This window comes from Aethalodelphis obliquidens, unplaced genomic scaffold (genome assembly GCF_003676395.1).
Source record: "Aethalodelphis obliquidens isolate GAN/ISIS:26980383/991018 unplaced genomic scaffold, ASM367639v1 scaffold22, whole genome shotgun sequence".
NCBI lineage: Eukaryota > Metazoa > Chordata > Mammalia > Artiodactyla > Delphinidae > Aethalodelphis > Aethalodelphis obliquidens.
The window spans coordinates 10,368,831-10,396,378 of record NW_020837966.1 but is presented as its reverse complement, the minus strand read 5'-3'; the positions used below and the strand labels follow the sequence as shown (position 1 = coordinate 10,396,378).

The window sequence follows — 27,548 nt, the reverse complement described above, 5'->3', positions numbered from 1 at the left end:
AACGATCCAAAATCCTGCCTGCTTCCACGGAACACTGATAACTGGTTTTGTTTCCCTGAGAAAAAGGGAGTAAGATGTTTGTTAAGCTCTGCAGAATTGGCTAATGTCAAAAGACATCCTCCCAGAAAGGCGTGAAGATGTCTTTATCATAGCTGTGGAGATGAAGGGGAGATGTAGTAAGGTTACTAATGCTATTTCTGTCAATGTCTTTGGAATTCTAATTAGATTATTCAAATCTTTCAAATCATTACAGTACCTCTCATCTCCACACCTCCCTGTGACAAGGGTACTTTTGAAATTAGAGGATCCTGATGCCATAGGTAATGACACATCGCCAATAATCAAGTTGCAGGGAAATTCCTCCAATAAAAAACAGTCGGGTAAGACAGAACCCATCTATCTTACTTTCTCTCCCCGTTTTACGCTTGAGGATAAGATGTCTGCTGCACAGAACACGGCCTAGCATTTTCCATTCTAGTAGCTGATGGTACTTGCTCACATGCGGCAAACTTTAATGACTTGTCACGGCTACTTAAGTTTTTTTCCCCTACATCTGAGGGGCAAATCAAGAAATTCATAAATGAAAAGTTACTTGAAAAGGGAATAATTTTAGGATAGATATGAGGCACCTGGCAGGTTCAACGTGTATGAATGGTACATCTTAGGGTGTTCTGATTTATAACACATGAATTCCGAGTGGTACCTGAAGAGAAACAAATTGCTTACTGTTAACCCAGATCCATTTGCAGGTAATAAATGGATGTGCTCTCTACCCATCAAATAATGGGCCTCATGCCGTTCAATGTCAGTGGATGTGGAATGGGTGTCATACTCCATCCCCTGTAAGATAACCCATTCCTTTAGGCGGAGACCTTAGCCCTTCACATCCCAGCAAAAGGAAGTGCACGCAGCTTACTTACCATGATGTACGACGCCCTTCAACCCATGGATAATAGGATCCAGTGCAGAATTGTCCCTTGGACTGACCTATATGTAAAGGAGACATGGTTGGTTAAATCTATTCTGGCATCAGACACAACAGTCTCAGTTTAATCTTCTAAAGAGAAGGCGGGGGAAACAGATGCTATCTAGCAAGCTGCTTGGGTCTCACATACACCACGGCTCTCACCAAACACAGGAGATTTATGACATAATAAAACCAAGTGAGGATGTCTAAATCAAAAGAAAGAAACTTCTCAGAATACATTAGAACAGGAGAGAAATACCGCAGTCCTAGCAAACTCTTAAAAAGCAAGCAGACTATCCCCTTGCTTTGTTTTATTAAAAGTAGACCCCAATCGGCTAAAACGTCATTGAAAGTCATCAGAGGGCAATCCGTCAGTGATTGAATATTTCAATACCTTTTTGGGATTATGGTTTTTTCCTCTTCTTTTTAAAAATGGATCTGTTCCCTGCCGGCTTACTCTCCTTTTTAAGGATCCCGATTCCCTGTGCCTTAACTTATGCTCAAAGAGACATTTCTAAGAGTCACTCGGGCAGGGAAAATGTAGAGCGGAAAGGAGCTCGAAGAGACAGTGTCTCCAACCTCCCTTCCCCGCTGGAGTATTTTTTTACGTTTTATTTTTACATTTTTAAATTTTGGCGGTGCCACAGGGCTTGCGGGATCTCAGTTCCTCCACCAGGGACTGAACCTGGGCCCCAGAGCGAAAGCGTCAAGTCCTAACCACTAGACCACCAGGGGCCTCCCCTCCCCCACCCCCCGGAGTTTTTAATCTGCCGAAGAAATGTCAAGCCTCTTTGATCTTCACCCTCACGCCTTCCCCTTATGTTCTGATACTACTCGGCATAAATTCTCATTCTTGTCCTTTCCAGAAGATTAAAATTCCACCAGCATATTATAATTTTGGTTTTTAAGTTCTTTCTTTTAGACATATTGAAATAGCTACAAATGAAATGATTTTGCTTTCAAATAACTCAGGAGTGGATAGCAGAGGAAGCGAGCCGGGTATAGATGCACCAGGACTGGCCACTAATCAATCATTTAGGATCTTAGGTGATGAGTATCAGAAGAGTCACGATACAATTTTCTCTACTTTTGTGTATGTTGAACTTCTTCCAAATAAAGAGTTTCCCCAAATCCATTATCTATGGTCAGCATATCTCCTAAAATTTTTTTCCCCAGGGTGTTATTTACATTTAATCCACTTCTAACACAATAACGTTGAGATACTGACGAAACTTTCAATGGGTAAGCAAGACCCAACTTGATGTTTCCTGGTTAATCCAGATGAATCCAGGGCCAACTTAGGTTAAGTTTTAAGGTAGCTGAAAAATGGCCACACCCCTTCCTCCCTTACAGATCCTCCCTGTCTGGCTGCCAATCCTAGTTTGCTCTCTAATAATAAGTCATACTTCACAATTTCTTTCTCTCTTCTGCCTCAGCGTCTCCAAGTTAAAGCAGTGGTTCTCAACTGGAGGCATTTTTACCTATCTCTCACTCCCCATTCCCACCCAGGGGATATTTGACCATGTCTGCTGACACTGTTGGTTGTCACAAGGAAGGGTGGAAGGGCGAGGCTATTAGCATCAAGTGGGTAGAGGCAGGGCTGCTGCTAAGCATCCCATAATGTTCAGAAGAGTCCCCCAGAGCAATGAATTATCTGGCCCACAATGCCAACGATGCAGAAGTTGAGAATGAAAAACCCGGATTGGATGCTCTATGAGTTAACAGCGATTACATATTATTGTCTGGAGCCCTGAGTTACGACTAAATTCAAACACAGGTGTCATTAGTATGGGGTTATGTTTATAGACTAATAAAATGAGGTGGAATTTGGTACTACATTGTAAACACTACAAGTACTACAAAAAAAAAAAAAAGTATCAGTGTATCAGATCACAATGATGGATTTCTGGAAGTTGCCATGAGTGTAGCTCCAAAATTGCCCGAAAGGAAGCTCAAGCCACTGGTTGAAGCACAAAACATTTCTCAAAGGCAAACATCCACAGAATACCACAAAATGAAAAACAATCATATTTGCACCATGGCACAGACTAATCAAAAATTTTAAAACATGACCAAAAATGGAGACACAACTCAAGAATGCAAGGTAAGAGAGTCTACCAGTAAATGGCCAAACTTCAAGTGACAGAACAAAGTAAGAGCCCACAGAAATATCTCATATCAAATTGAAGTTACAGGCAAAAACACGGTCTTCTTCCTCCCATGTCCAGATTCAGTCTGCGAGACAAGTTAATGCCAGTTCAACTACCTGAAGTTACTTTAACGTACGTGGGAAATAGCAAAATGGCCACAAACTCATGCCATCCCTGTCACATGCATCTTGGCAATGTGATTGGCCACTCCTCCCATCAAGAGCGCACATCAACCTCTCCACTCTGTGAAACTGGGCTTGGGGATTTCCTAGTGGTGCAGTGGTTAAGAATCTGCCTGCCAATGCAGGGGACACGGGTTTGAGCCCTGGTCTGGGAAGATCCCACATGCCACGGATCAACTAAGCCCATGCACCACAACTACTGAGCCTGCGTTCTAGAGCCCGCGAGCCACAACTACTGAGCCTGTCTGCTGCAACTACTGAAGCCCGCGCTCCTAGAGCCCATGCTCCGCAACAAGAGAAGCCACTGCAATGAGAAGCCCGTACACCTCAACAAAGAGTAGCCCCTGCTCGCCGCAGCTAGAGAAAGCCCACGCACAGCAACGAAGACCCAACGCAGCCAATAAAGAAATTATTTAATTAAAAACAAACAGACAAACGAACTGGGCTTGGCCACATGCTTTGGCCAAAGGGACAGCAAATATGAAGCAGGGAGACGCTTATACAGGGATGCGAATGCAAGGGTTTATCCTCTCTTGTTAATCTTTGAAATCCTGAAACCACCAGGTGAGGAACTCCAGGCTAGCCTACTGGAGGATGAGAGACCACAAAGAGCAGACACATGCAGTCCAGGCTGAAGCCATTCTAGACCCACCAGCCTGCCAACTACCAGACAGGAGAGTGAGTCCATTTGAGACCATTCAGCCTCAGATGGACCACCTGCAGTCTGCAGAGACCAGCCAAGCTGGCCTTGACCAGAAGAACCGCCCAGCCAACCTAAAGTAACAAAGTCATTGTTGTTTTAACTAATTGGGATCATCGATTACAGAGCAAAATTTAGCTGAGTTTCATGACTGTGTACAGAGGTGGAAGATGGGGACAGGCTATAATATCAATACTTTTCTTAACCAATACACTTTGCTTATTTAAAGTTTGTCTTGAAAGTTTCTCAGTGAGATGCCACCATCACAAGGCACAACATCTACCATCAACCTGATCAACTCATGTGCTTCTACAAAACTGTGTTAACCCCTCCTCTACCATGGCAACATTTCACGGATACTGATTTTTGATCCCAACTGTGGGGGGATGTTTTGTAGTCAGGAGGGCACTTTAATACATTTAGTCTCATCTGATGATGTGAAACTTCAAGGAAACTGTTCCTAATCCTCTGTGACTTACATCCACCAATGATGCCTGTAGCCCAAGCAAAAGGAAAATAAGCTGATAACCTACTCCATCTTCAATTTCTGGTTGCTTCTGACTACACTATCTCTGTGCCTGATTACTCAGTCCTGGTCTCATTTGAGCTCAAGAGCCTGACCCTAGATTCTAAGCGATCCGGAAAGTGAAAAGCCTTCTCCAATGCCCATTTATCTCCACAGCCTCCACTGCTGGTTTATACGGCTGGGGTTGAGAAGATGGACAGAGAGAGAAAGAATAATGGAGATCACTGGCTGGTCAAAGTAACTTACTAATAATACAGAGCCTACTCTCCAGTTCATGTCTTGGATATAAACCTCAGGGTTAGAATCCAAAGAGCATGTTAATAAGTGGGTTTGTTCCAGAAAGGCATAACCCTAACTGAAATATTCCCTTCCACTCACTGCCTCAACCAATTTGCCACGTAAAAAAATCCAGGGGCATAACCTAAGCAATTTGGGCAGCTTTGAAATATGCCTACGGAAAGGGTGTAGCAGCAACCCTTGTTTATACTCCAGTCTCTGCCCTGGGTAGAGGAGGCCAAGGGGTGGGGAAAAACTGCCATTTTTAGAGCTCCAGTGTCCTCACCTGTGAAATGGGGATAAATCTCATAATGTTATGAGAATGAAATGCATGAAGCTTGGAGTATAACGCTGAGTACAAATGCAACATTCAGGAAGGGCTGGATATGACAGGGCAACAACCCGACCCAAACGTTCAAATGTAAATGAATGTCAAACAACAGCAGTTTTATCCCTGAGACTTCGCAATGCACTTGGCTCTAAAAGCAATACCTCCTTGAGTTCGAATTTCAGATGATCCAAATTTATGTTTTATTTGACATCCACTCCCTTTTGTAATATACTGCTCCTGCTAAAGCCACAGGAGGAGTTTTCCTAGCTCTTGAAATCTGCTTCCTTCCACTTTAAGATCAAAGGAGTTACGCAGTAATACGGAAAGGGCAGCAATTGCAAAAATGAGCTTAAAATGGACGAGAAGAAATGGACACCCCTTTCCCTGCAGAGTTTGTGCTCTCATTGCAAAACATAGCTTAGGGCACTTCCAATACAGATGCAACAGAGGGCTCTGAAATGAAAGCTTTTAAGTTGTCTTTGGATATAACCAAAAGACAAAGAGACATTAGCAATACAGGAAACCATGTAGGTTTGGGCAAAAGGCCCAATTTATATAAATGCTGATGAAATCTAAACTTCATAAAATTTTTTTCCCAAATAATAGACATAAGGATTCAGCCAACTATCAATTTAGTAACCAACTTACTGATAATCTCTAGAGATGTGTTGATAATCCAGGCTCTACAGGCAGACAGACATTTATTCCTGCTTGAAGCAAAATGACATGAGGCAGAGAAGCCCCACCAGACTGTGTGTCTGCATTCGGATGTGCTGCCGTTTACTTTTCCCATCCACGGTGCCATGTGGCCCTTGACTTGGATCCTAATAACCTTCCATCTATCAAGTCCTGGCCATCTGCTAAATAGGATGTCCAAGACAACCTAGTTGCCTTGAAACTGACATCGCCAGCTGCTCCTTTGGTCCTATAAATGTTGTATCTAGCCAATACCCTCTTGTGGGAAAAAGGATTTATGCCTGCTGAGGGTGAATGGCTACACCATTAACCACAGCCGCGGGGGAAAGTGACAAACAGCAGGACCAGAGATTCTGCACATCCTTCCTGAGTTGCAGAGATGATGATCTGTCCAAGCTGATGGTTAGCAGGTAACTGTATATTCAGAAGCTAAAGTGTTTATCAGGACAAGGGCAAGCACTTCTTAGGAGGTCTGATTTCAGATCTGATTCTTCTCTTCTTCCACAGCTCTTACCTAAAGAGCCATGTAGCAAGGATGCTGCAGCTTCTTTCACTCTGACTTCAACACCTTGGGTACCACTCACCAGGTTTTAGTTCAAGTTGCTGTCAAGCAAAAACCATTCATAACTTGGCTGTTTTACAACACTGCATTTCAGTTAAGGCTTCTCCAAAGACAGAGCACCAAACAGATTCCTTTATTAATAAATAAATGCTTGTCAATAATTTCAGAAATGTGTCTATATGTTCAAGAAGATAAGAACGGGACTTCCCTGGTGGTCCAGTGGTAAAGAATTCATCTTCCAATGCAGGGGACGCAGGTTCGATCCCTGGTCAGGGAACTAAGATACCACATGCTGCGGGGCAACTAAGCCCACGCGCCACAACTGCTGAGCTTGCGCGCCGTCAATTACAGAGCCTGTGCGCCGCAAACTGCAGAGCCCACCCGCCCTGGAGCCTGTGGGCCACAACTAGAGAAGAGGAAACCCGCAAAACACAACTAGAGAGAAGCCCAAGCACCACAAGGAAGAGCCCACGTACCGCAAGGAAAGATCCTGCATGCCTCAGCAAAGACCCTGTGTGCCGCAACTAACACCCGGCACAGCCAAAAATAAATTAAACAAGTAAATAAATAATAAATAAATCTTAATTAAAAAAAGATAAGAGCATCAAACTACTAACCACTGATCTATACTGAAAACATGATTCTTTGGTTGGCTCTTCTTTTTATTTTTTAATTTTTTTGTGGTACGCGGGCCTCTCACTGTTGTGGCCTCTCCCATTGCGGAGCACAAGCTCTAGACGCGCAGGCTCAGCGGCCATGGCTCACGGGCCCAGCCGCTCTGCGGCATGTGGGATCTTCCCGGACCGGGGCACGATCCCGCGTCCCCTGCACCGGCAGGCAGACTCCTAACCACTGCGCCACCAGGGAAGCCCTGCGGCTCTTCTTTTTAATACTCAGAAATTTGACTTTTCTTCTTGTACACCCTATCGTCTCAGTTTCTAACGCAGAAATTTCTTTTTTCCCTTTTGATATCCCAATAACATTTTCTATTCTCTCCGGACCGTCACTGCTGAAGTGGGATTGCAAACAGTGGAATCAGAGGCATCGGTGCATCTACCATCCCAAACTGCCATGGCACAAAGTCAAAGAGAAAACAGAGACACGATCCAGAAGGTGTAATGGCCAATGAAGAAGGAGCTCTGTAAGGCTGTAGGACTTTCTATGAAATGAAGGATTTTCACTTCCCAATCAAGTAACAGCAAGTATGGATTTCTGGCCAGGAGGTTTGGTTTAACTTCAAAGAATGAATTTCCACAGTCGTAGTTAAGCACGATCTAATAGATATGCAAAATATCACAGACGCATCTCACCAGAGAAGGAAGAGCTCCTGTCAGAGGGGAAGGTCACAGTCTCATATCATCATCTATATTCCAGCACTTGACAGGACACACACACTCCTGGGACTGGTTTCCATCAGCAGGTGAGAAAATTCCTAATTCCTCAGCCACGGGAAGGGATTAACATGAAAAAGCAACACAATTATAAATGCTAATAGGATTTGCCCTCCTCACTTCCAATGGAACTTGAGCACGGACATGGCTTACTTCCTGTTAATTCATAATATTCATGGAAACCAGTCAATTCACAAGTTATCCGTCTCCAGATAATTGAAATGCACGGCCAGAGAAGGCCACAGAAGAAATGAATTGAATGCTCTTGGTTTTCTTAAACTGACCATTCTCTATCCCTCTGCCCACACCTCTCCAGCTTACCAGAGGGGATTTACCACTTAATTGTCAGACTTGGCTTGGAAGAGTCTATTACTGGAAAAACCAACCCAGCAGGGTGATAGCAAGGCCCAGCAGCAAATCTGCACAAGTGCAGATCTTGCCAGCAGCAGTCATGCCTATTGTCAATACAGGTGATTTCTCATTTTCATGAGGATCAAACTGCCTTGGGCTGGGTATACAGTGCCATTTCCTCTGCCTCTGGACTCACTCAACACTCAATTTCAAAGCCAAAGCAGAAGAGAGGGAGGGAATGGGCAGACCGGGGCATCTGACCAATGGAACTTCCATAGGGGCCCACATGGTGATTTTTGTCCTTCTTTGTCTTTTTAATGCATTGTGTTTCAGAGCCAAGAAGATAGTGGGGAAGCGTTTACGGCAGTTCAGGACAGGGTGCCAGGGCCTGCCTGTCCCACCCCTGCCAGTCTTCTCAGTGTAAAGGTTGCTCTTGAACAGGGAAGAAGCAAAAAAAAATTCCAACCTAGCAAAGTGTGACCCAGAGTCTTAAGCTACAGCACAAACCATTTCACACAGATATTGTCATGACCTTGGAATTAAACAAACAACAAAAAAGTTGGGAAGCCTGGGGCAAGAGAAGCTTATTTCAGGTTCAGTGACTCACTGGCACGTTTCTCTCCATTCAGTGTGGCAATGCTGGACAATGTTGACTTTCTCTTGTTAATAATCCTGCCACGCACTGAAAAGCCCCAACAATATCAAAGGCTTGGGGGAGAAAGCAGAGCTGACTGCTTCCACGTGTAGCCCGTGACTTTAACTGAAACACATTAGATGTGAACCCTCACCCTTGCTTTTTCATTCCCTCCAAGCAAAAAGCTGCTTGGGGCACTCCATTTACAAAAGACTCGGGAATCCAGAAAGCATGATGTGGGGACTGTTTTAAATCCCCACCACGTATGCAGCAAGAGAAACATGAGAGACAAAGCGTATCAGATCAAAGGGGTCGCCAGATTGATCCTCCTCTTGAAAAAATTCCTCCTTAGGAGTAGGTAAGGGCATCATTTTGGATAAACCTTAAGTCCAGTAACCAAGCATCCAGATGGCATATGAAGGATGGGGGAAGACTATGTAAATATCATGTAGGTATACAATATTAATATAATTTAATATATAAAATATTAAAACAAACCTTGCTCATCTTATATAGAGAGTATGTGATAGGGGGTAGAAAAGATGATAGGATGTCTTTAGTCCAAATCATAAGAACCCAGCTCTTAGGCTCATTCACTCAACAAATATATGCTGAGTGCCTACTGCATGCTGTGGCAGGCTGACTCTAAGATATCCCCCAACGGTTCCCACTCCAGGTATTCAGGCCCTACAAATCTCTACTCTTTGAGGCTGGGCTGATCTAGTGGCCTATTTTATTTATTTATAATTTTTTTTTTTTTTTTTTTTTGCTGTGTTGGGTCTTTGTTTCTGTGTGAGGGCATTCTCTAGTTGCGGCGAGCAGGGGCCACTCTTCATCATGGTGCGTGGGCCTCTCACTATCGTGGCCTCTCTTGTCGTGGAGCACAGGCTCTAAACGCGCAGGCTCAGTAGCTGTGGCTCAGGGGCCTAGTTGCTCTGCGGCATGTGGGATCTTCCCAGACCAGGGCTCGAACCCGTGTCCCCTGCATTGGCAGGCAGATTCTCAACCACTGTGCCACCAGGGAAGCCCTATTTATAAATTTATTTATTTACTTCTGGCTGTGTTGGGTCTTCATTGCTGTGCGTGGGCTTTCTCTAGTGGCGGCGAGCGGGGGCTACTCTTCGTTGTGGTGTGCGGGCTTCTCATCACGGTGGCTTCTCTTGTTGCAGAGCACAGGCTCTAGGCACACAGGCTTCAGTAGCTGTGGCACACGGGCTCAGCAGTTGTGGCTCACAGGCTCTAGAGTGCAGGCTCAGTAGTTGTGGCGCACGGGCTGAGCTGCTCCGTAGCATGTGGGATCTTCCCGGACCAGGACTCGAACCCGTGTCCCCTGCATTGGCAGGCGGATTCTCAACCACTGTGCCATCAGGGAAGTCCCAAGTGGCCTATTTTAAACCAGTAGAATGCGGCAAAGGCAAAGGGAAGTCACTTCTATGATTAGGTAACGAGAGATTCTCATCTCCATCTTGCTAGCAGACTCTCCCTGGTGCCTACTGGGCTGTGAAGTAAATAGCCATGCTAGATGGGCAGGTATGGTGAGGAACTGAAGGGAACCCGAGGTCCTCAGTAAAACAGCCCTGGAGGAACTGAATTCTGCCAACAACCTAAAGTGGGAGTGGGATAGATCCTTCCCCAGCTGAACTTTCAGATGAGACACCAGCCCGCCTGACACCCCGATTGTAGCCTTCTGAGAAACCATGAAGCAGAGGGCCCACAGAAACTGTGAGATGGTAAATGTGTGTTTCAGGTTCTCAGCTTCTAGTAATTCGTTATACAGCAGTAGATACTCACATGTCAAGAACTGGGCACTGGGATATGATACCGGACAAGTCATAGTGCTTCTCCTTACAAAGCTGAGAGTCTAGTTCTAGCTCCCACAGAGGGGATGAGGGCCCTGGCTTCTGTGAACAATCCACACTTCACCACTGTCCTCACTCTGCATCACCTATGAAAAGGTACTCCCCCCCTTCCTTCTGAATAAACCCTGACCACTCTTAGACCTGAGCTGCTACGTTACATCACAGCTTCTAGAGTTTGAGGGGAAGCAATACGTTTAGAATCCAAGTTCCAACCAGGGAAACGTGGCAAAAATAATCAGCAACCTCCAAGAGGAGCCAATAATCACGGATCATCAACTCTGGGGCAAAGAGATTTCAGTAGCTTTTTTGTTTAAGCAAACATAGAAAAGCAGCAAGTTGCAGCACCAAAGCTAACGCCTTCTTAATGAAAGCTGTCCCTGGGCAAGGTGCACAGCAGAATGCACAGGCGTGAGCAGCTGTTATTCCTGAGTTATAGCAAGCACGCCAAGTGCCAACTAATGACACAGCCCAATGCTTTTTTTTTTTTTTCTTTTGGATGGGGTATTTCTACTCTCTGCTTCATTTGGAGCCCTGAATGACTGCTCCTATAGTGTAGTCTCTGAAGACTGATTAAGTATCAATCCAGTCTCCCAAGCAATACCTCACAGGGCATTTCCTATTCTAAATCATGCATTCATGGGAGGGCTCTGGTGCCTGATACTATAAGGGGGACTTATGCTCCCTGTCACTGTCCTTTAAAATCATCGTGTTAGGGCTTCCCTGGTGGCGCAGTGGTTGAGAGTCCGCCTGCCGATGCAGGGGACACCGGTTCGTGCCCTGGTCCGGGAAGATCCCACATGCCGCAGAGCGGCTGGGCCCGTGAGCCATGGCCGCTGAGCCTGCGCGTGCAGAGCCTGTGCTCCACAACGGGAGACGCCACAACAGTGAGAGGCCCGCGTACCGCAAAAAAAAAAAAAAATCATCGTGTTAACTCTTCCAAACATCCCACTTCATCCACCAAGAAACCAGTGAAAACTGTTTTCAGCAGACATTGTTAAAGCTGTCAGTGTCTGGTTAAAGAGCCTTCGGTAAACAGTGTTTTAGGGGGATACAAAAAGATGATTTAAGTGGACCAATGTCTTCAAATCCACAAATTAAAGAAATTCCCTTTAAGTAAGTGATACGTCTAAACAAAGGCCAGCCCCATCTCAAGGAGGATACAGATCAATGCTAACCTAACAGTTCAGCTTTGTATTTAAAATGCACCTCAGTTCAACAGAGGATAAAATTAAATTGCAACAAGCAAAGACAAAATCTTTCCCAGCAGGTCTTGATTTATAGAACGTGCCATTTGCAGCAGAACAAAATGGAAAACCAGAAAGTTTGTTCCGAGGAATCACTGCCTCACTGGGCCAACTTCCTCTTCTTTGAGAAAATAATATGACTTCTTCGTAGAGCATGTAGTCTACTTATTTAAGCAGCAGTACTCAGGATTTTTCAATTCCTCCAGCAGCTCAGTTGGAAAAAATGGCTCCAGTGGGGTATAAGTGCAGGTAACATTTAAGCAGGAAGAAGCTTACCTTATAAAAACTGCCATTGACAATAACCTGAGAATAAATCACTCCTTAGAAACAATGCAGGTGGATCTCCTGTACTTGAATGTGATGAACTCACCTGCAAAAGCAACCTGGGTTTCTAAGACTAGTGCAGGGGTTAAGTGCAGAGTTTCTGAAACCAGGTCAGTAGACCCAGGTTCAAAAGTTTTCCACTTAATGGCTGTGTGATTATGGGAAAGTTGATTACAAGCCCACTGTGCCTCAATTTCCTCATCTGTAAAATGGGGATTACTCCCCCATAACTTCACAGGGTGGTTAAGGGGATTAAATGAATGTTTAGCCCAGTGACTAACATATTCAAGATTCATAACAAATGTAGATAGAGTCACTCTTTCCCCAAAGAGGCACCATGACCAGGCACACACAAAGACATAAATACAACTCTACTTCTGGTTACAGACAGACCAACAATTTGGGGGTTCCAACCTAAATTCAGTCCATCATGACCTCCATGCCAAAATTTCATTTCATTAAAATGGTACCATCTTTCAACCCAGTAGACCAATCGCCAAAACTTGGAATTATTTTGATTCCTCCCTTTCTTGCCCCACCTACATATGATTCATCAGGAACTCCAGAAGAGGGACTTCCCTGGTGGTCCAGTGGTGAAGAATCTGCCTTCCAATGCAGGGAACATGGGTCCGGTCCTTGGTCGGGGAACTAGGATCCCACATGCCACGGGGCAGCTAAGCCCGCATGCCAAAACTACAGCCCATGCGCCCTGGAGCCTGCACGCCACAACTAGAGAAGAGAAGCCCGCGCGCTGCAATGAAGAGCCTGCACCACAACGAAAGGTCCCGCACGCCTCAAAGAAGACCCCGTGTGCCGCAACTGAGACTCGACACAGGCAAAAAAAATAGTCCAGAAGATTCCACCTCCTCAACGTAACTTGAATTTGTCCACCACCTCTTGCCAGCTCCTCCATTCTGACCCTAGCCCAGGCCACCACCACCTTGAACCTAAACAACCTCTGACCGCCTCACCTAACCGGTTTCCCTGCTTTCTTTACTGCACCCTCCAGGAAGTCCTTCTCTACGCAGCAGTTACACCAGTGGTCCTCCCCTGGCTGCCCACTGGAATCCCTTCTAATCAGCTTTCAGAAAAAAACACAGACAACAACAGTGACAAAACACTGTTCCCACTGACCTGAGGTGTGGCCTGGGTGCTTAAAAGCTCTCTAGGTGAGTCTGAGAGTCACTGAGAATGATCTTTTAAAAATTAAATCCAATCACGACACAGCCCTGCTTAGAAGTGTTCCAAGATCTGGGCCCAGGCCACCTGTAGGTTCTTATCCCACAATAATGATATAATAATAATAATTCTTTTTATTCCCATGGTTCACTACAGTCGAGCCTCATTGTCCTCCCTCCTCTTCTTCAAACACCCTGAACATTTCACTGCCTCCAGGCCTTTGCCCCGCTGACCTTCTGCCGAGAAGCTTCCTCGTTCAGCTCTATGCCGGGCAGGTTCTCACTTTTCAGACCTCAGTTCAATATGACTCAATCACAAAGCCTTCCCTGAGCGCCCATCCAAACTGGCCCGTCGCATGTATTTGCTAACCATCACTCTGTTTCGCTCCCTGCAAGCACCAATCTCTGCCTGTCATCACCTGAAGGTCAGGTGCAGCCTAGGTGGTTGGTGCATTAGAGAAAATCCAGGCTGGAGGGTCCTTGAAGTTCCAGCACGTCAGAGGTCCTCGTCCCCTCCAAGTGTCACCAAGGTACCACCTGTGACACCTGCTCTCTCATAGCAGTTACTATACTTCACTTTAATGACCTATTTAAACACCTGCCTCCTGACTGGGCTGAGAGCTCCCTGAAGACAGGGCTCAAACTTTCAATGATGAATTGAAATTATAATGGAGTAATCACAGTTCAGGCATATAAAAGTGGAATCGACATACAAACGTATGGACACGAAGGGGGGAAAGTGGCGGGGTGGTGGTGGTGGTGTGATGAGTTGGGAGATTGGGATTGACATATATACACTAATATGTATAATATGGAGAACTAATAAGAACCTACTATATAAAAAAAATAAAATACAATTCATAACTTCAAAAAAAAAAAAAAAGTGGAATTGGGCTCTCATTGAGGATCTGGTCTCAGACACATCCCTGCACCACTGAGAACGTGAACTTTCTTTGAACTGCACCAGAGCCATGGACACCACCAGGCATATTCAGAATAATACCTGCCAGCTGCAGACTGATGGTCATAAGTTCTCCCCTTGTGACTATGCAACCATTTCGAACTCCCAACCAATCCGCACTTAACAAGCACCCTTACTTCTTGCCAGCTCCAGTTATAATTCTTGATAAACAACTCATGTAACCAACTGTAACCTTACGTATTTTTGCCTTTAGAAGTCTCCTCCATTTTGTAGCCCAGTGGAACACAAGTCAAGTGTTTCTTGAATCTGTGTCTCAGGCTGCAGTCCTAGCAAACCCCGAATAAATCCCTTTTTATTTCAATCAGGTCCCTGTTTCCGAAAATTTGGTTAACATTTTATTTAATTTGATTTTATATCACCAGCTCTATCTTAGTGCCAGCAGAGAGTAGGCGCTAACAGATGTTTTCTGAAAAGCAAAACAGGTAGCTATTAAAGAGGTAAAGAAGGGCAAAGAAATAAGGAAGAAAGAGTTCAAAGAAAACTTTAGCCAGGATATCTAGAGAGCTGAAAAAATTCTGGGATTTATGTCCAAAGAATCTGATTCAAGCCCTGGTTGTATGCTGGCTGTGTGACCTGAGGTAAGTAACTTAATCACTCTGGGCCAGTGGATGATGACTCACACTTCCCAGAGTGGACCTGCATGGGTAAGATGAAAGGATGTGTCTGACAACAGGTACTACTCCCCACAGCTTAGACATCAGATATTACACTGAGATGGGCTTTGGTATTATTTTCTTTGAAGGGACTCTGGAGGTTTTGCAAGCCAAAAGCAAATAATAATAATAATAACAACAACATAATAATAGGAGGAAGAGGAGAATTAATAAAGGACTGCTAAGGCAAGTTTCCTGCCTTCTTTTTTAACAGATCCTAATTTGCTCCTAATTAAACACAGTCTTCAAAGTCACGTTGACTTGGTTCAAATCAGCCTCAGTTTCTTCAATCTATGAAATGGAGATACTAACAGTATTTCCCTGACAGAGCTGTTGAGACAGTCAAATGAGACAATCCACATAAAATACGCAGCACAGTGCCAAGCACATACAAAGAATTCAATAAATTTTGAATAGTAAATATTTTTTGTTAAATTATCAGTGATGAACTTCATCCCTTCAACCATCTACTCACCCATTCATTAATTCACTAACTCATACACTCAACAAATATTTACTAAGCATCTAGTAAGTTCCAATGCTTGAACTAGAATATATTTGACTGCAGATATATCTATCAGATGAACAAAAGAAAAAAAGAAAAAAGAGAATGAAAATTTTCTGTCTGTAATGTCCTCAAAGCCTGTGAGTTATATGATATGAGTATCAGCAGTTATAGTATTAACACTATGTTAACGAGACTTTGAGTTTTGTTTGGAAGAGGCACTGCAGCAGCAAGTCCAGAGCCTCTCCCACACTAAGCCTTCAAAAAACCTTTGGGGAATGACTGACTGATTGATAATGGTTGTTACAATAGGTTCAAATCCCAGGCAGGGAGGCTTTCAATGATGGCGCGAAACTGCCCGTTTTATGGCAACGTAGATGAACTGTGTCTATCTGTAAACATCACGTGAAAATCGTCCAAAATCTAGAGACACTTTTTAACAGGTGGGGTGTTATTCAGATCTCGGTATCACTGCTAAAGTAATTCCAAAGGCTAAGGGTGCCCTGAGAAATGTGCGAGTTATTTTCGAACGTTAATCTGCAGAGTTCAACGCTGTGATGCAAGGCGCAGTGTGATAATTGTTGGCAGAACAGTATAGAGAATGAGCCACAAAAAGCAGTTTGTCAGTGAACCTGGAGAGGTCCCCTTTATGCTCTCCAACTGCCTTATAATTTCAGATAAAACTTCTGAAAAAGGTATTGTCTACTTTATTGCCTTCCTCGACACAATCTAAGCCTTAGTAAATGATTAAATCTGGTCCTTTCATTTTTTATTTTTATTTTATTTTATTTTGGCCGCACCAGGCGGCATATGGGATCCTACTTAGTTCCCCAACCAGGGATTGAACCTGCGCCCCCTGCAGTGGAAGCGCAGAGTCTTAAGCACTGGACCGCCAGGGAAGTCCCAAAGCTGGTCCTTTTAAATAATAATTGGGTGACCAGGTTCTATTAAGGCCAAAGTGTCGGGGTGTACACACCCTTGCTAAGTGTCACTAGAAGGTAGAGCCCTGGAGAGTTCTCTTGTGAGTGTAGTAGTATATGTGCTTCAGTGTATGGGTGGAGTGATATATAAACTGGCTCCTCTGAAACGTCAGAATTGTTTTTAAATTACTGCCTGTGTATTAGCTTCTCAAGGTTGTCAGATAACTGACCCACATGTAAGTTGGATGTCAATAAGAGGCCTCATGAGGCATCAACTCTGAGATGCAGAGGTCCATAGGATAATGACCCCTCCATAGACACTGAGGCCCTGGATGAAATGTGTGTTGTGATTCACTTTTTATGTTGATTTTTAGTTGAGATATAACTTAAAACCGTCAAGTACATTAATCTTAAGTGTACAGCTGTATGAATTTTCACACATGTATATATACACCACAGTCCAGATGAAGACATGTATTTCCAGTACACCAGAGGGCTCCCTTATGACCCACTCCCAGCAGATGTCTCAGTATTACAAATGTACAGTAATGGAATTATACTCCAGTCTCTTGTTCCACCTGCTTTCACTCAACACTGTATCTGTGAGACTTATCCAAGTTCCATGTAGCAGTAGTTTGCTCTTTTTCACTGCTGTAGAGAATTCAATCATATGAAAGTACCATGCCTTATTTATCCAATACTTTGCTGTTTTAGTGGGAAATTATTTCTCTGTCATATAAACCACCATCAGTTTGAGGCAGTTTATGGAAAGAAGGTTTTCAGCCAAGAAAGTACATCAGGGTGGGTTGCAACATTTCAGGAAAGCAGGCAGCACAGCAACGACACTGAATTTGACCTTTATTCAAACGGTACCAAAGTCATGACCAATACAACGACTGATTCTCAATCAGTGCCTTGACCATGGCAGTGAGGGGAGCATTACTGTCAAGTGTAAGGACTTTAACAAGAGTCGGGCAGAACATTAGGTTTGAGTTTTGGCTACCTGGCTGACTTGGGCAAGTCCCTTAACTTTGAGATTCATTTCCCTCAACTTGGAAATGAAGCATCAGTAACCTCTTATAGCTGTCATGAAAACTGAGGTGATCATCCAGGCATTGGATAAGCACCTCAAAACACTAGTTATTTCTGTATTATAATAGTACAATATATATAATACGATATACTGGGAAAAGTTGCTTTCAATAAAACTGTGATTGGCTAATTAAAAACATCATAGTAAGCTTATTGGTGCACAACTCTCCCACTTACATTCTCTCCCACTGTTAGAATGCGCCTTGGACCCATCAATACTGTGCCTGGTACAATTACACCCTATAATCTAGGTTGAAATTCTTAGATGATAAAGAGAAATTAATAATACTGACTTCAAGCACATATGTAAGTGACATACTAATTCTCTTCTTTGGGTTTAGCCGTCGGTGAAGAGCAAACATGAGTTTCACAGTCTTTGCTCCATCATCAACCACTTTTCACAAAGTGGTAACCCACCCGCTTATATTCCTGGCCCTTTGAAAATGTGCTGATATTCAAAACTACAGAACAAAATTTTACTTGAGAGTCTGTGTGAAAGACAAACATTCTTTTTAATCTCCCGAGGGAAAGAAAATTTTTCGTTTGTGACTTTCAGTCATTTGCATTAGTGTTGAGAAGATAAACCAATAGGAGGTTTATCTATCAATTTTAGATACTATGTATCCCACCTCTTAGGAAACCGGAGGGAGATTAAAATTTTGTCTGGTTGGAAGTTAGGGCACTGGAGTAAGGAATAATCAGGAGGTAGCACGATGTAGCATTTTAGCAAAGGTATGCCCACTAATACTAGCCCAAGTGTATAAACTGCCAAATTTATTTTGGGTTAAAAAATAGTAACTTTTGGTCTTCCCTGGTGGCGCAGTGGTTGAGAGTCCGCCTGCCGATGCAGGGGACGCGGGTTCGTGCCCCGGTCCGGGAAGATCCCACATGCCGCGGAGCGGCTGGCCCCGTGAGCCATGGCCGCTGAGCGTGCGCGTCCTGAGCCTGTGCTCCGCAACGGGAGAGGCCACAACAGTGAGAGGCCCGTGTACCGCAAAAAAAAAAAAAAAAAAAAAAGTAACTTTTAAAATTAATTTAGTATGTTTAGAGGTCAACATTTCTTCCTTTCCTATTGACTTTCTTATATAACTTAAACTGTTGAAGTATGTGAAGTAACTAGGTTATACGGATAGAAATGAGGAAGAATGAGATTGAATAATAGCACAAGAACCTTGTGAGTTAAAATCACGACCTCCAAATCAAAAACACCCCATGTTGATGACGAACTTATAAAAGGAGCACAGGTATATTTGTTAGAGTGGTATAACTTGTGATAGCCTTTCAAAATTAATACTGGGCACACTTATTGACCCAGGAGATCTGCTTCTAAGACTTATGTAAAGAAAAAAACTTGGATAAGTTGATAAGGGCAGAAAGATATGAATACAACACTCTGGTGTTGTTCATTACGTAAAAAAATTGGAAACAACTATAAAAAGTCTATTAACAGCTACCTAGTTAAATAAATTATGGTATCACCATTCAGTGTAGCACTATGAAGTTTAAAAAGGATAAGGAAAATCTGTATCTTCCAACATTGAGACATGACTATGAAATATTACTAGGGTAAAAACCGCTTTATAGTAGAGTTTCATCCTATTTGGGTGACGCTTATTCATAAATGCTTTTAAAACTTCTGACGACAGACAGAGCAAACATCAGCAATTCTCTCTGGAGACTGGGGTCATCCCATTTCCCCCTTCTCCTTAATGGAACCTCTTGCTGCTTGAAATTTGTACAACATGATTATTTCTAGAACCAGAAAAAAATTTGTTTGCATTTTGAAAAAACACTGTATTCAAATGCCGATGTTTGTAGATATCAGTTTTGATAAACTCGTATATACATCAAACGTGACATGTGTGTGCATTCTGCGATTCTGATTTGTGTATATATCAAATTTGGTACGTTTATATCAAATATATAAATGATAAATGAATACATGTCTATATAACAGCAAGCAAGTTTTTTGGCAAAGACAAACCAGGGCAAGTGGTAGCAAGAGCGCTGCCTTGGTTTCCAAAAGGCCACTGACTTTCTGACACACGGTCAGAGGTTGTAAAACCAGAGCATGACTTCTTGGTGGCTGGCAGCAGGCCACATTCCTACGCCACTAAGCCCCTTTTCCTCCCATGTGGACGTGGCTGGGGGCAGAAAATGCCAATACTGAATATCTCAGTGGACTGCAGCGAGCCCGGCCTCCCCCTGACCTGGACGAGGAAAACAAGGCAATGTTTTGCAGAACATTAAGATGCTGTTTCCCCAAACAGGCCCAGAGTGAAATCAGCTCTCAGACAGGAACCATTATTTTTCTCCTGTGCCTTGTGATGCATGTGATTCTCTGTACTGGAATAGGGTTTGAGGTGACATGGTTCACAGTGAAAAGCAGAGAAGACCTGACGAACTGCACCCCAAAGTGGCCACTGGAAGAGCCGCCACAGCAGAGGGGACAAAGAGTGGACATGTGATACCAATCTGGAGGAGCAACTGCAGGGAGAGCTACTGTTTTTCTGGTTCTTTCCTCAAGGACCCCTCCTTGCAGACATCAACACACACACGCACACGCATCTCGGGGACACGGTAATGCTTCTGGCTTAACCTGGTATCAGTTATAATCTCTTTCATTTTACCAGCAGGACCTCTACCAACCTAGTTCAAAATGATTTCAGTCACCGCCTCTATCATGCCCAGGTAGGATCAGCAGAGAACCATCCCCAATGCTGGCCACAATCTATTCTTTTCCAAAATAGTAACAGTCAGTATCTACTGAGGTTATAGTGCCCCTCACAGTACACCTACCGCTCCATGGTCATTATCTCACTTTGCCCACAACAACCCTGTGAGGTAAGAACAAGTGATCATCTCATATAACAGATCTGGCAACAAAGGCCTCGAGAGAACAAGTGGTTCTGGCCAAAAGTCACACCTACAAATAGGTGGGAGAGGGCTCAAGCCTTAGGCCAATCATGTTCTTGCTGGTATATCCTAAGGTGTTGCCTACATTGTCATAATTCCTATTCCCCATATGCATGGTTTCCTTTCCAGCCCCATGACAATTTACCCAATCCTTCAAATTCTTAAGGATGGCAGGAGCCCTGAAAAATCTTTTTCAAAAAGCCATATGGGTTCACACACACCCACACCCACACCCAGACACAGGTAGGCGAAGGCTTCTTTAAAGAAAGATATGCAAAAACAACAGCCAAATTCCCTAATTCATGTAGGGAAAACAGTATTTCAGTGGGACAATCGATATTGAAGAGGAAAAGGGTCCAGGGTGAACAATATTTCAGGAATACCATATTGGAAAATGACAGGTTCCTTTCATTTCAGGACTTATTAGAGAGCCCTTGTGATGCTAAACTGTACTGTCTGTCTCCGAGAGGAGGAGGATATTCTAGACTAGAAATCACTTCCCAGGATTCCATCAAGGCCGAGCATCTTCCAGGACTAGTGCTCCTCCAAGTATGCTCCAGGAAGGGCTGGTCTAGTGAATTTCAGAGCACCGCCTTCAACAACGTTTCAGAGCTCCAGACGGCCCAGGCATTGCCTTGTCCCTGTGATTTTAACTTCTCTCCGGAGAAGAACTGCACGGAGAAAGGCACACAATTCCACTCAAGGGACTCACTAGAACAATTCTGGGAAGGGAACGTCTTAAATATCATTCTGTATAGTGCATATCTATGAAGGGACACCGGACTCTCCATCTGGCTCCATGAATCTTGTCTGCATAAAGGTTCCAAAACTAGAATCACTTCACACAGAGCTCTACACTCTCCAAACCAATGATATTCCACAAAGCACTCCTGCCTCATCTCACACAGCTGGCTTCCAGTAATTTATACAGTAAAAGAAATGTTTCTTCAAGTCCCAAAGTGTGCATATGCAGACACCATTTCAGAGATCTAGTATCGTAAACTATTTTCATTGATTACAGAGGACCTACCAATTTGCAGCCCTTGAAATTCTTACCAGCAAGTATTGTGTATGCAGAGAAAATGGGAAACAATTGAAAAGACAAATGAATGTCCATATGCTTAGAAATCTGAATGGATTGTACAGAACAGAATACTGCTGTCCTGCAACATTACTTAGTTTAGAAATATGAAGCAATACAAATGCTAATGCAAACACTATTGCACTGTTGGTTAACTTTTCACACACCCAGGTACTGTCTCCCTGACAAACTTGCAAGGCAGGGCCTGAGTATCATGCCCTTTTTTTTTTTTTTTTTAGCACCTACTCCAGTGCCAAGCATGCCAGCAATGCTGAATAAATCTCTGCCGAGTGGGTAAATGCCTCTATACTATAAAGGCATAAAAGGGTATTTACTTATTTTGTACTCAATGCAATAATGCCGGTAGGACTACTCAGCACTGATTATGGAATGCCTGATGTAATCCATACTAAGATAAAATCAGTTATTAAGCAGAAATATTTGACAAAGAATGTCAAAGAGAAGAGGGTACCGGTCATGAGTTGGCAGTTCAATAGCAACTAATTTTTTTTGCAGGTGGCTTTTCTCTTGTCCCTTTTCTTTCAGTCAAGGTCCAATCAGGAGACAGAGACCACATCGGTAATGTGAACAGGCAACATTTAATATAAAGAATTGTTATCAAGGAAAAGGTGGTTAACTACCAAAAAAGGGGTGGGTGGAAAAGGGGGAGAAAGGGCTCTAAGGAATACAGGAGAAGCAAATGCAGAAAGCGGCCACTACGTCTAGAAGAGAGTGAGCAAGGAAGAAATGAAGAACTCAGAAGAAGGCCCTCCCCGCAAGGCTGACAGTGAGACCTTTTTGGGGAGGGAGTGGATGTTACAGGAAAATGACCTAGAACCCACGGCCTGGAGCTTGCCAGAGGGTGTGTGCTGGCGATGGTCCAGAGGACTGGCCTTCTAGGTAGCAGAGAAACTTGCTGGAGAGTGAGAGCTGGCTGGAGCACACCCAGAAGAGTGGTTTGTTGGATGTACCAGAGAGCATAGCATGGTACAGATGAACTGCTACTGACACAAGTGGGCTGGAGTTGGTCTAAGAAGGAGCAGCCCACCTAGTGGTGCAGAAACTGGCTAGAAGGTGTGGGCTGGAGCTACTGCGAGAGCTGCCAAGAGAAGGGCCACTGAGCCACCCGCCTGCTCACCCGCTGCCCACCACTCCCACACGTAGCTCACAGAAGCAGGAGGGGAGACCTCACCCTTGGTGGTGCCCCCTGGCGCCCTCTATTGACAAAGCCTACCACTGTACCAGCTACCAAAGGAGAAATGTATACAGGGTTCAGCTCAAGTATCACAATAGGCAAAGGAGGGTGGATTTGTAACTGAGAGCCAAAAAGTGGCTGACTAGCTCACCTTCTGCTAAAGAGTTTGAGTGAGAAGGTAGACGTTTCCGTGGATTCATCAACAGATACCCGAAATTTTATAAAGCCCTGATTGAAAGCTTTTTCTCTGTAACAGGAGAATTAGGAAACAGGAAGCACTTAGTACAATGCCTCATACAAGTAGGTGCTCAATAAATACGTAATGAATGAATGAATGAATAAGCACATAAATGTTTTCAGTGTTTTATCTTTGACCAGGACACTGGTTAGTTTGCCAGTTCCTGGAGGAAATATCTGTATTCAGACCCCAGAAAATATACTTTTTGCCTTTTCTTTGTTATAAGATAAGCTGGAAAACTTACTATAATATGTGGCACATATTACTCAAAACTCAATTCACATGGAAAAAACAATCTCTAGAGAAGTCTTAATCCATTTTCTATAATGTTATTTATAGCCGAAATAAACATTTCTTCAAGTTAATAGTTTATTGTCTGGGACTTAGAAACATTTTGGTCAAAGTATAAAAAGCTGCCTTTATCATGGTATATGTTGTAACAGTATTTCATACACATTTCTTATGCTGTAGGCATATCAGTATACCTTTAGTGGCCCAGAAACCTCCTTTTTATGAAAACGTGGGGGACATAAAAATTGCAACTGAAATTTGGAGGTGATTAATCATTTTATAGGAGTATGCTACGTCACATAAATAATTTACCGTACAAATTGTTGGAACAGCAAGCTCCCGTGATGCACCTAAGAACCTAATTCTATTGACAAAATTTTTATCGAGACATAATCCATCAAAGGCATGTCCACTGTGAACAGCGAGATGTAACGAACCGTATGTCTGTAATTTCCATTTCTACAACTAACTCCTTCGTATTTCTCTTGTTCTCAATATTAATGGGAACACCTTGAACACCTCTAATTTATAGGTGAGAGAGATCATGGTTCAATACAGGAAATAAAGTTCTTAATGTTGAGAGTAGCCTGATTGATATTTCTGGTAAAGATCATCAAGAAAAGAGACAGCTACCATTCTTCTTTTCAATAAGGTTCTTACATTAATATCAATTTTTATATTCTTCCCATAAAACCGTAAGAACCCTTAGAAAGGAGAGTGGCCATAAGTTGTATGCACAAAGATGTTCAGTGCTACAAAAGAAAGAAAATTAAAAAGATCTTTTTCAACGTGAAACGGTTACATTGCAAAGAGCTATGCTCCACTGAACAGATCAGTTACCTGCTTCTAGAGAACATGCACAGTTTTACTAAAGACATTTGTAAGGTCTCTCAGAGGTCACAGGGGACCAAATAAAATCAGGACTAGGACTGGAAGAGAATCACACATTGGCACCCCAGGAAAGACAACATTCACTCACGGGATCCCTAATGGAGATTTACACCCTCTGATCTTACTCTCCTGCCTAAGTTAGGGCTCTCAGTACTTTCCTGCTTGGTTTGTGGTGTCTGCTGAGGCAGACCACAAACAGGTTAACTCTGATGGTAGAGTCCACCCAAGATTTAAAAAAAAAAAAAAAAAAAATCACCTACCATGAACCAGTGATACTGTCCCTTCTACTCTCTGGATTCCAACTCTGTGTCCATGATGGCAAAACCACAGAAGTGGCAGAAAATCTGCCCATATCACTTCCTTTTCAGTTTTGGTATAGAGAACATAATTTTACCTGGGCAAAAAAATATTTAAAAAATATAGTACAGGGACTTCCCTGGTGGCACAGTGGTTATGAATCCGCCTGCCAAGGCAGGGGACACGGGTTCGAGCCCTGGTACCGGGAAGATCCCACATGCAGCGGAGCAACTAAGCCTGTGCACCACAACTACTGAGCCTGCGCTCTAGAGCCCGGGAGCCACAACTACTGAGCCCGCGTGCCTAGAGCCTGTGCTCCACAACAAGAGAAGCCACCACAATGAGAAGCCCGCACACCGCAATGAAGAGTAGCCCCCGCTCGCTGCAACTAGAGAAAGCCCACACATAGCAACAAAGAGCCAATGCAGCAAAAATTTTAAAAATAAATAAATATTGTACAATACTTAGATTCAGTAGGGTGACCATGAAAATAAAATTTGGGAATTCTATTTTAAATATATGACAGTAAAGATCAGTTATTGTGACATAACCTTGACATTGATAAGAAAGGTAGCAATAGACCCTAAATTTGTGAATATTACTACAGCAAATAATTGTACCAGAAATCCTCACACTAAAGCCAGAATTGCAACTGCCATGCTCACTGCTGTATCCTAATTAAGCACATAGTGCAGGGTTCACCGAACATTTATTAAAGGAACGGATTAAGAAATTTTAGAAGAACCCAAGGTCCAAGCTCATGCATGAATGATGGACAACTTGTTACTAGACAAGTCATTTGTTCCTGATGACCCAAATTACATGTCAAGGGTTCCTGTCATCTTCAAAAGCAGTAGGATCAGCTGTCCAAACTGGAAACGCTGAGTCCACCCAGACAGAGGCGCTACTCTATGCTCCCTTAAGCTCTTTTCTTTTTTTAAAAAAGTTTTATTGATGTATAGTTGATTTACAATGTTGTATTAGTTTCAGGTGTAGAGCATGTATATGTATACATGTATATTATCTTCTTTTTCAGAATCTTTTCCATTATAGGTTATTACAAGATATTGAGTATAGTTCTTTTCTTACCGACTCAGAGGCAACTCTACCACACCCCTCTCCAGAAAGTACTCCCAGAACCTTCTGGTTTTAAATGCATCTCTAGGCAAGTAAAGTAACACATATTCAAAGGGAAGTGAAAATCAAAGAGGCTTATATTAGGAAATCTTCACTTTCCCATCAACAGTGCGGTTTTATAGCTGTTGATTTCAGTTGTCCACATTAGAAATTCATTTTCACCAAGACAGTTAACACCAATCTTGAATTTCCTCAAGTTTTATTTGCTGGGGAAAAAAAGTCATGTCAAAGGCTAATAAATCTATGACAGTAATTAACCCAAATCACACACCAGAACATGAATATAGCTATTCGGCCACTGCTGCTAATACACATGCCCTAGAAATACAATGTATTTTCCCACTGATGACAACTAAATCATGTTCTATGTCTTAGTAAAACTCCAGCCATAAATATCTGTGGAAAATTGTTGCAGCATCCCCCCAGTTCCATGGTTAACAATGAAGTTCCTACATCTTTTAGCATAAAATACAGGTGCTCATAACACCAAAGTGACCACACTTCTTTAATTAAGGTGTTTTCCCCCAAAACTCTAGTTAAAATAATTACTTCTCTATTATAATCATCATTAAGACATGTTAATTGCAGGAAATTTAGAAACTACATATAATCAAAATTTAGAAACTACAAAAAATCAAAATTGAAGTCTATCCTATCATCCAGACGTAAACAACAGTAATAATTCGGTATATAAACTTCCAGTTTTTATTCCATGCAAGAGCGAATCATTATCATAGGTTACATTTATTAAGTGCCAAGTACTATGCTAAGCACTTGACATGAATTATTATTTTCCATAATGATCCTATGCACTTCCTAAGTATTACCATTTTACGGATAAGGAGATTCAGGCTTATACTAGTTATTAAGTCGCTTGCCAACGGTCACCAAAACAGCAACAGTGAAGATGGATTCTCAGGTCCCCCCTACATCAGCGGTCCCCAACCTTTTTGTCACCAGGGGACCGGTTTCGTGGAAGACAATTTTTCCATGGACTGGGTGGGGGTGGGGGTGATGGTTCACGTGGTAATGCGAGCGATGGCGAGCGACAGATGAAGCTTCGCTCACTTGTCTGTCGCTCACCTCCTACTGCGCGGCCCGGTTCCTAACGGGTCATGGACCGGTACCAGTCCGTGGCCCGGAGGGGTGGGGACCCCTGCCCTACGTGATGGTTTCCCAAATGTATGAAAAGTATATGCACAAGTATCTGCAAGTGTAGTTTCATTATGCTTCAGCATCACTTTTAGTGGCTGCTTATGATTCGACTGCACAGATAGACCATAACGTACGTAACCCATCCCACTATTGGACATATGGGTTGTTTTAAACTTTTCACTATGATTATTTTTTAAAGTCTAAATGAACATCTTTATGGCTATGTCCCCACCCATGTTAATTTCCTTAGGATAAACTTGTAGCAGTAGATTTTCTGGGTTAAGAAAAAAATATGTAAAGCTCTAAAATTCTGGACCCATGGTCACAAGTGGCGTTGCAGACAGCTATGTGGCAGGGCCTTTCCCAATGGAGTGTTTAAGTGAATTCCGTTCCCCATCAAAAGCAAGTCTAATAAAGAAACAGAGAATTATGCTCAAGTGCACCATTTTAAATGGTTCTTGATGACATAAACACAAACAGCATTCTATAGTTCTCCACTGAATGTTGACATTGCTATGAAATACTCTTAACAGTACCTGGTGCACACTAGCTATTTCATGTAATTTACTAAGTGAATGACTGAATCAACAATTGAATAAAACCAAGATAATTACCAAGAGAAAGACAATTTCCAGATAACAAGGGAAAGGACTGAAAGCCCTTAGGTCAGACTTCTCAGTGTCACGTAGAGTTGCAACTTAATTTTGGCTATTAGAGTGTGATTTTGGAATTTCCAACGCTGTAGGATTTCATGCCCGAATCTCACATTTGCCTCACAAAACAAAGCAAACGAAGACAATAACTGCACATCATGGAAGCTGCAC

The 27,548-nt window shown here is 43.1% G+C and overlaps 1 protein-coding gene across 3 annotated transcripts in view; it reads right to left on the bottom strand.

Moving 5' to 3' along the window:
• The window catches only part of PTPRG (protein tyrosine phosphatase receptor type G), a 739,476-nt gene that overhangs the window by 180,822 nt on the left and 531,106 nt on the right, over nt 1-27,548 (bottom strand). For all 3 annotated transcript variants that reach the window (XM_027121285.1, XM_027121284.1, XM_027121286.1), the window contains exon 6: nt 921-987. In XM_027121285.1, the coding sequence (XP_026977086.1) occupies nt 921-987 (67 nt within the window). The remainder of the gene's footprint in view (nt 1-920; nt 988-27,548) is intronic.